Source organism: Diceros bicornis, chromosome 3 (genome assembly GCF_020826845.1).
Source record: "Diceros bicornis minor isolate mBicDic1 chromosome 3, mDicBic1.mat.cur, whole genome shotgun sequence".
NCBI classification, from domain to species: Eukaryota; Metazoa; Chordata; class Mammalia; order Perissodactyla; family Rhinocerotidae; genus Diceros; species Diceros bicornis.
In genome coordinates this window covers 64,581,999-64,592,007 of record NC_080742.1, presented here as the reverse complement: position 1 = coordinate 64,592,007, position 10,009 = coordinate 64,581,999, and the positions used below count along the sequence as shown (strand labels likewise).

Sequence of the window (10,009 nt, the reverse complement as noted above, 5' to 3'; positions counted from 1 at the left end):
TTGAGCCCCCTTGTGAGGCAAGAAAATGACATTCTCATCTAACAGCTGGAAAAACTGAAGAACTAGTGGGTGTAACCGCACTCAGTGGCAAAGGAAAATAATAGCTCTGATATACTCTGAGATGTGGATATGAAAGAATATTGCATACACACATGTCCCCTCTCTTATTTTTAAGGAATCAATACCTGCTTCCTAAGATCCAAGGGTTTAACTATCTTTAAGGATAGAGTAAATTTTGGCAGAGTAAATTATTGCCTCATGGCCTGGCAGTGCAGTCACCCTTTTAATTTACTTCCAAATGGTTTTCCCTAATCCATACAACCTAAGATCTTGCCAATCACGAATCTTCAGCGAACTTATTCAAGTCACTTATTCTATAGATTTTTTAACTGCAAAAATTCGAGAAATGATAACTCTCTGCAAAGTACATTGAGACACTAATCAGGAAGTAAAAAGGAACAAATTGAATTTGATTTGTAGTTCCACAAAAACGGATTTGACATTTCACTTAACAAGTTGCAAACCATCAAATAGTTCTGAGCACTTCCGAATTTATTTGTTTTGCAAAAAAGTGAAATGTTTCACTTGAATGGAAATGCTCTCAAGTTACTTCCAGTACTGCCATAGGATTGATTTTTCTAGATTAAGGGAATGCCCAAGTTAGGTGCCTTCTATGAACAAATCTTTATCTACTTTTTAACGGGTTCAGGATATCCAAAAACAAGTCAGGGAAATGTAACATCATTTCAGTATTAGCAACATAAGGCTTTGTGTAATGACTGTGACATCATGACAGTGAAGTATTCATTTTTAAGCTTTAAACAGAGAAAGCTTTACCTTCGTATGTCCAATAGAAATACAATATGTAAATTAACCCATATTATCTGTATGCTGATTGGCTTGAGTTCCCCCTAATGTCACAGTCTCACCACCCAGGAATGAGGTATTTTACTGCTGTCTGGAGATCAAATTATTACTGTAGAGAAGATCTTTATTTTTTTTCTCTTTCATTAACAGATTATTATAAAGCAATAAGCATACAGGAAGAGAAGCAGACGTTTTACACGTGAAACCACGTGTGCTCGTTTTTTTGGAGGTGGAGAGTTGTTGTCGTTTAAAATATTATCCTACCCTCACAAACAAAACTCTTCGGAAATGGTAAAATAAGGAGATGCATGCTTCCAGAGGCATCCCTAAGCACCCAGGTGTCAGGCTATGTGGTGTCTTGTGATATCATCGGACCTTTTGGACGGGTGTAAGTTTCATGAATTCGTTATATTCCTAGTATTTTTCTTCCGTAATACAAAGGGGGGGGGGGAAGGAAACACACACAACTGCTTTGACATTACCAATCTATTGGTCAGCAGTACTTGCAAGAAGGAAAAGAAAGGCTGTTGCTCGGTGGGGTGGAATAGTCATTTAACATTTTTGTAAGCTTGACTCTGTAGTCATATTCGTTAAGGTAGAATGGATGTAAAGCATTTTGCAGTTGTCACCCAAACTTAGCTTCCCCCACTTAACGCCTATTGCGTGCGTTGGGGAATAGAAGATGACTAACAAAGACAGGGCTGTCCTAACCTGCTTTCGCTTCTTCTCCATTGACAAGGTTTTTCTTGACTGAGTTTTTTTATATATTTAATTTCTTTTCTTCCGTTTTTTCTTTTTCTCTATTATTTTTTTTTCCCCCAGCTAACCTGTAAATGCAAAGGTCAGCTGGGGAAATCATTAAAGAAGAAATCTAAAAGAAGCTCCCAATGCTTTGGACCACCCTAAATGAGAAACGAAGAAAATGTTCGGGGCAGGCGAGGGTTGCGGAAAGTTGAGGAAGGGGCGGGCGCCCCCGGCACCGTGGCTTCTCCGGGCGCTGCCCTAAGGGAAGAGGGTGGGCCTGAGGTCCTGAACGAGCTTTTGCAAGCCCCCGTTTCAAATGCCGGGAGGGAAAAGTTCAGAAGCAGCCACAAGGGGACAAAAGCCTAATTTTGCCAGTTCAACAGGACAGGACGTTCAATAAACCCAGCCAACTCTGGAAACGGGTCGGGGCTCCTGTTGGCTCCCAGCTGAAGCAGCCCCTGCCGCCGCCCTCGCCGCCGCCGCCGCCGCCGCCACCGCCACGGCCCCTGCGTTACTGGGGGAGACGGTGCCTCTGCGACAGGGGAGGACGCGGCTGGAGCTCAAGGAGGCTCCAGCGCGCAGGCGCCGCCGAGCCCTGCCTGGATGCTCAGTCAAGGCACTAAGGCAAAAAAAAAAAAAAAAAAAATCAGCAATTTATAGAAAGAAGAAGCTATAGTCTGTCGGGATATCCAACACCAACAGGTAGGAGGATATACTCTCGGTTAAGTTTGGGGGTAGGGGGGCGCACAGTGTTGATGAAACTGCAGGTTCACCGGGAAAGAGCCCTCCCTGAGGTTTTTTGTTTTTTTGTTTTTTTACAATAAACTGCATAATGGAAGTACATTCAGACAATGCATCTTCAGTAGGGCTTATTGAGAGCTCCATTTCTGGAAAGCGTTGCAAGACTGAGGAATATCAGACTGCGAATCACCGGGAACAGTTTCCTTGCAGCACAGAAGCAATCTCTCTCCCCATCTTCGCGTATGTAATGCATGTCTCTCTCTCCCCCTCCCCCTCCTCCACCCCCCATTATAAATCCAGGGGTGGCGGATTTCAGGTTTCGTAATGTTGCATGATGCGATCGGTATTTACCCGGGGATGTACCGGTGGGGAAATTAAAATCATCGAACGCAGTTTTGCCTGGGCTTCCATCAGCATATTCCGGGCAAGTGAGAAGTGCCCAAGGAAACACGCTGCGTGGGAATAACAGAGGAAGATGATTTCCCTGGTTTGGCTCCCAGGCACCTAGGAGACAATGTGCATTTTGTTTTAAAATGAAGCCACTTGCAATTTGCAGCAAAGATTATCAGTGTAAATGGGAAAGGCTTATTTGCCCAAGAAATACAGGTTCATGTTGAAATCATTGGAATCCAGGCAGCCAAGGTCTACAAATGGAAGTGCATTATTCCTCTGGGTGTGTTTCCTTGGCCAATATTTACATTAATCATTTTTAACAATCATATGGACTTAGAAAAGATTTGCCAAAAATGGGAGGTGGAGTGGAGAGGGAAAGACAAAAGATTAAATCACATCAAATCCTAGGAGAAGTTCCTATTAATTTTGAGGTCTATTGTTGAAATTATGCTTTAAGATGAATCAACAAATACTCTTCTTATAATATGCAGCATGCACAGTGGCACTTGAGTTAAAAGACATATATTTTGCAAGGGTTCTTTGGATCCATATCAGCAGAGAAGCTGCCTGTAAAACACTGACAGATACTAACAGATCTCAAACAAATATAGTCTCCTCTCTGTTTCCTATTAGCAATCTTGTAGATTCCATTGCAACACCAGTGATTAATTCCTGGACTGGCATATTTTATGATTGTGGAACATTTTATTCCTTCTGTCCAAATGTATATTCTCCAAAATAAGGACATTTTTAAATTCATCTAGCTCAGAAAATTAAAAAAGCCAATTCTCTGAAATCTCAAGCAAAAATATTTACTAAAGCAAATAATATTATTCAAAATTAAAACTTTATTTGCTTACCAAAAATGAACAGCTTTATGTTAGTACTGCCTGACATCATTGCTTGTTAACTTAAGAACTGATAGCTCTTTTTTTTTCAGATATTCTGATGGCAAATCAAATGGAAGAAAAGAGGAAGCATGACTGCAGATCGGATCAGTTCTCTTTGTGGATTACATTTCCAGTAAAATGTATGGATCTATCTTTTCCTTGTTCTTATATCTAGATCATGAGACTTGACTGAGGCTGTATCTTTATCCTCCATCCATCTATGGCGAACTATAGCCATGCAGCCGACAACATTTTGCAAAATCTCTCTCCTCTAACAGCCTTTCTGAAACTGACTTCCTTGGGTTTCATAATAGGAGTCAGCGTGGTGGGCAACCTTCTGATCTCCATTTTGCTAGTGAAAGATAAGACTTTGCATAGAGCACCTTACTACTTCCTGTTGGATCTTTGCTGTTCAGATATCCTCAGATCTGCAATTTGTTTCCCATTTGTATTCAACTCTGTCAAAAATGGCTCTACCTGGACTTATGGGACTCTGACTTGCAAAGTGATTGCCTTTCTGGGGGTTTTGTCCTGTTTCCACACTGCTTTCATGCTCTTCTGCATAAGTGTCACCAGATACTTAGCTATCGCCCATCACCGCTTCTATACAAAGAGGCTGACCTTTTGGACGTGTCTGGCTGTGATCTGCATGGTGTGGACTCTGTCTGTGGCCATGGCGTTCCCCCCAGTTTTAGATGTGGGCACTTACTCCTTCATTAGGGAGGAAGATCAATGCACCTTCCAACACCGCTCCTTCAGGGCTAATGATTCCTTAGGATTTATGCTGCTCCTTGCTCTCATCCTCCTAGCCACACAGCTTGTCTACCTCAAGCTGATATTTTTTGTCCACGACAGAAGGAAAATGAAGCCAGTCCAGTTTGTAGCAGCAGTCAGCCAGAACTGGACTTTTCATGGCCCCGGAGCCAGTGGCCAGGCAGCTGCCAATTGGCTAGCAGGATTTGGAAGGGGTCCCACACCACCCACCTTGCTGGGCATCAGGCAAAATGCAAACACCACGGGCAGAAGAAGGCTATTGGTCTTAGATGAGTTCAAAATGGAGAAAAGAATCAGCAGAATGTTCTATATCATGACTTTTCTCTTCCTAACCTTGTGGGGCCCCTACCTGGTGGCCTGTTATTGGAGAGTTTTTGCAAGAGGGCCTGTGGTACCAGGGGGATTTCTAACAGCCGCTGTCTGGATGAGTTTTGCCCAAGCAGGAATCAATCCTTTTGTCTGCATTTTCTCCAACAGGGAGCTGAGGCGCTGTTTCAGCACAACCCTTCTTTACTGCAGAAAATCCAGGTTACCAAGGGAACCTTACTGTGTTATATGAAGGAGCATCTGTAAATCTTTAGCCTTGTGAAACACTAACCTTCTCTGCTAAGCAATTGTGGCCTGTAGCCATATCTTGAGAAGAAAATCAAGAATGGGATCAGAGGTTATAAGGATTTGGGCAACATTCTGCAGTCTTTGCAATAGTTCACCTATAATCCTATTTTAAATCTCAGAGTGATCCTGCTGACTGCCGGCGAAGGTCTGTAATTAAGAAAGGACTGAACCACTGCCCTAAGTTTCTTTATGTGGTTGAAAACTAGATAATGAAAGTAGCAGGTGCTAAGTATCAGTGCTAAATGCTGTGTATATCACTACTTATGAAAAAACATCAAAAAAAAACAATTAGCATTGGACATCTTAATAAATTAAGTTGACATGAGGTAAATGTGTTGATAAAAACTAATTTTAGAAGTTTGAAGACTTTAAAACATTTCATACGATTATTGTTTTGCAAAGACTAAAATATTTGGGGACTTAAAGTACTGTAATCCACTAAAGATGTGCCATGAATTATTGGATTATCACACTTTTAAAAAATCGCCTTGTAAGTTTTGGGGAGCATTCCAAAGCAGTATATTGGTTCCAATTAGAGTTTACTTTTTTTTTTAATTAATACATTACTATTTCTAAATACCACTTTCCTTACCTACTAGTGAAATTGCTAGCATTGAACTGTATTATGTGATTTTTGTTGATTTGGTATAAAGTTTTTCCAATTCATTTATATTTTATGAATGCTAGATATTGGTCTGGGAGGCAACATTAATGGTACCAACTGGTCACAATTGAGCAGTTCTCATAATGCAGAATAAACACATGTTGCCTTAAAGGGTTATCTAGTATCTTTCATCTTATTTAGCATTGGAGAATATAGTCAAGGGAAATCGAATCGGTAACTGGTCATGGTCATGCATCTGGAAGTGCATGGACGATCATTTAATACTTTTTCCTTTCTCCTCACATGGTTTGAAAATTAAGGTGCACATCACTGGGATAATGAGATTTTCTTCTGAGGTGTGCTACCCATTCTAGTGTGTTCTAAGAAGGAGGCAGTTGATGTATGTTTATATTTTAAATCAGCTGTCAAGGGGAGACCACAGCCTTAGTATGACATCCTGCACAATTTGTGAAGCATTTATTCTACCGAAGGCACAGTCTTTGTTTATACATTCTGCACATTTAGTGTATTGGTCGTTTAAATTATTTCAGTTTTAACTTGTGAAAGCTTATAATATTATTTCTGGTATTTTAGAAATACATTAGAGTCTGTGAGTCTCATTCTTTAAGATACGGATGTGTGAATTTCAATATAAAGTTGCATTTGCCAAAATTTACCCGTGTAGCCTGTTACTTTTTTTTGGAATAAATTTTACATTTTTGGCACTTGTTTATTTTTTGACCTGGGAGGCAAGCACAAACTAGGAAAACTAGCTTTATTATGGTTTTGTTTTTTGATTTTTGTAGCTACTATATTGTAGAACTGGAAATGCATGAATGACAGGGAGCATAAAGCTGATAAACTGATAAATAATACTATCTACAAGAGCATTATTTGGCAGCTTAGCATAATTATCCTTCTATTTATCCTTACAAGCCAGTAATATTTAGAGAAGTATACTTGCTTAGTTGGTTGTTTCAGAATTTTAATATGAATATCACATTTTAATTTTGAGCATAGTAGAAATTTTGGGTTCTAAATATATAACTTGCAAAAAGAATGGTTTACAAGAACATGACAAAACCAGAAAAGTTGTGATTGTTTTTGCTTGTTTTCCATTGTTTTTGTTTGTTTGTGTTTTATTTATTTATTTATTTATTTTTTGGTACTTGAAAAATAAGATTAGGAATCTAAGGGAACAGAATTCTTCATTGCTACAGTACTTCTGTAAAGAGAATATCAATATCAATATAAATAAGGAAAAATAAATCACTGAAATGTCTCAATGATATATGCAACTATTCCGTTTTGCTCATATAAGGACAGTTCAAGCCGTGATTTAGTGAGCACTCTGTTTGACCTCATTTTTACTTTATACCAAAGTTGATTTGGATCTGAGACAAAGTTTAATGTACAACAGTGAGTTGAATCCAGCAATAAAGACCCCTTGTTGGTACCAAAATCATTATCCAAAATACAATAAAGGAAATGTTATCAAAAGATATTCTGATAACATTATGTTTCCAACTCAAAAAAATTTACAGTAGAGACATAATTATGATGATTATATTTATAGAGAACTTCGCTTAGAGGTTTAAATGTCACCAGCAATTAGTAGAAAATTCAGCAACGATCTTGAGGCCAGAGAGACCAGGTTTTGTCCACACTAGCCTCCACTACACAGACAAGAAAACTGGGGCATGGATTAAGAGTAGGGGATTGAGGAGTCAAGAGCAGCAGCCAAGTGAGATTGCCTGACTCCACCTAGCTATTTGGAATAATAGATTCCAACAGCTCTGGGAAGTGATCAGCCCCAATGATCAGTGAATAATGCTGAACTGTAGTGACTTTTGTTTAAGCCTACTCTTGACTAACTTGGCATTTCAGGTCAAGGGGCAAGAAGTGAGTGAGATACATCCCCGGTTAATCAATGCCATTTGTAAGTCAATGAGTAGTGGTAGCAATCATATAAAATAAAAGTCTGCTTCAGTGTCTTAATGACCAAATCACATTATCTCTTTTGGCACCCATTCCAATATTCAATATTTAAAAACAATTGGTAACTAATTCAACTTGAAAATGTTACTAATCTTCAACCCATAAAAATACATTCCCACTGGGGAGTTCAACTTCCCTGTAAGAAAGACCCATTATCAATAATAATGTGTCCCTCTTGAACTAATTACATCTGAGCTGAACAGTCTTTAAATTATTTTCCTTAATAGTGGTGATGTGTTTGCATAGATGTGTCTATACTATCTGATCTGGTTCCTTTTGTGTACAGTGGATTTATTTGTGAGATGCCTGGCTGGAGCCAGGCTCTCAGTCTGTGACTGTGGAATCCTATGCAGATATTAACTGAGGCAGAAAGAGGTGAGTAGCTTGCTCAGCTTCCCACAGAGGCCTCATTTAAATTAACCATTGTGATTAGATTAAAACTTATTTATAGGGCAATCTATTGACTGGATTATCTTTTTCGAATGTTAGCTGGTTGTGTTTTAACACCAGTATTTTTCATAAAGGTTAACTGATTTGTATTGTTAACACATGGATATAGCCGCTTATCCATTTGCCTCTACTTCCATGAATGCTACCTGAATTGCTTATTTATTTATTCATTCACTCAACAAATATGTGTTGGCACTGGGCTTGGTGCTGGGAGCACAGCAGAAAACAAGGCAGACAGTCTCTCTTGGAGATTTCTTAGTCTAGTGGGAAAGACAATTAAATATATAGTAGCAACGAGTTATGAGTGTTATGATAATAAACATTTCTAAGATGGACTTGGTATTAATGGCCACAAATGGACTGTTCTCCATTTTCGTTTCAGTGCCTTATCTCCTATCTTTTCCCAGTAATCCTTGGGATCTTTTATATATCATATTCTCTCAATTCAGAGGGAGCCCCCCATTCTGCTCATACTTCATTTAGACGAATCACCATGTTGTGTTTTAGAACACTGAGTTCCCATGTTGTTAATGCTATACACAAAATAACAGCAAAAACTGAGGGTTAAGGTTCCCCCCCGTCCTCAATGTCCACTTACCCACGAGAGATATTTCAGTTCCTTCAAGAGACATGGAGGGGTCTTTTCTTCCATACTCATACCTTCCTGCAAGTTAGCATGAAAATGCCTGGGTAAAGAGGACACTAAGATGCAGACTCCCAGGGAGCCTCCCCCGGTGCTCAAGCAAAGATGAGGATAACCTGTGAAACAGGGTACATATCTTTTATTATTAAAGCAGGCCACTCTTTCAATGTTTTTATTGCCTCTTATTGAAGATACAACAAAACTCCGTAACCCCTTGTCGGTTGAAAGGTTTGGCCTTCACAATTTACTTCTATTGCAAATATAATGAAATGTATTTACAATGATAGAGACATATTCTTTTTCAGCTAAACCATATAATAGTGAATTGTGTTGCAATGGGATTTCTGTAGGACAATGGCAAACAGAACCAAAACTCTTCACTTCTGTGTATTCACCATTAGATAAATTTACTTTGTTTCATTCTTTATTTTATTCCATGTGGAGCATAGACTGTATTGTTATTAAAACAAAAAAAATCCCAGTTTATATTAACATATTAAAACGAAAAGAAGGAAGATAAGATGATACACGGCAATGTTTCAAATATTGGCTAAACACAGTAAGGTAGATGGTTGCCAGAATTGTGGGCTGTTTAGGATTCCAAAATCTTGTGAGTTTGTTTTCCATGCAAAAATACATCACTTTCATGTTTGCTAATATTGTCTTATAAATGTTTTGAATGGAAACTGCGCCGTCTACTGAGATAGTTGTTTACTGCTGACACTTTTTATTGTTGTTCTCAACTCTGGGCATGCTAGTGTTCTGTGACTTTCCCAATTCCCTCAGAAACTTTTTTAATACCATACTAAAATGATAGAATTGCTCAATTTTGAGGCACAAGTTCATAATTAGTCTATAGAGTGTTGAAACAAAGATATCTTTGTAAATGACTGGATTATTTTTTGCCATCAGTCAAAAGAGTTAAATAAGTTAGGAGGATATTGAGAACTGGAGCAATGGAGGAAGATATTTTTTTGGCTAACTCTTTTGCCTTATACTGCAGTGTAACAGGCTCTAAAAAATATATTAAAACCAAGAGGCTTTAACTTTATAAAAGGATTATATAAATAAAGACCTGGTTTTTAAAATGGAGAAGGAGCTTCTTTATCATCTCCTTTTGCTAAAGAGATGATGTCCATTAGCTGCTCAAACCCTTTGGATTAAAAGGCTTTTAAAGCCAGTTTTCCTCCCACCAGACCAGGCAGTTAATACAAGGGCTGGAGCCCTGAAAGGCCCCTGGAGAAAAGCAAAGAGAATTTGTTTCCCTCTGAGTGATTGTAGAAAAAGGCC

At 38.8% G+C, this 10,009-nt stretch overlaps 1 protein-coding gene across 3 annotated transcripts; it reads left to right on the top strand.

Moving 5' to 3' along the window:
* Window positions 1-1,076: 1,076 nt before the first annotated feature.
* Window positions 1,077-6,305, top strand: GPR85 (G protein-coupled receptor 85). Of its 3 annotated transcripts, XR_009216476.1 has the most exons (5): window positions 1,077-1,255; window positions 1,690-2,313; window positions 2,475-2,592; window positions 3,686-3,775; window positions 4,887-4,938. XR_009216476.1 is itself a non-coding variant. In XM_058528640.1 (4 exons), exon 4 carries the CDS (start codon window positions 3,856-3,858, stop codon window positions 4,966-4,968), a length of 1,113 nt encoding a protein of 370 aa, XP_058384623.1. In that variant the 5' UTR covers window positions 1,077-1,255; window positions 1,690-2,313; window positions 2,478-2,592; window positions 3,686-3,855; the 3' UTR covers window positions 4,969-6,305. The 3 variants fall into 3 exon arrangements, 2 of the variants coding, with proteins under 2 accessions (XP_058384623.1, XP_058384617.1); XM_058528640.1 differs by having other exon boundaries at window positions 2,478-2,592; window positions 3,686-6,305; XM_058528634.1 differs by having other exon boundaries at window positions 3,686-6,305.
* Window positions 6,306-10,009: the final 3,704 nt, after the last annotated feature.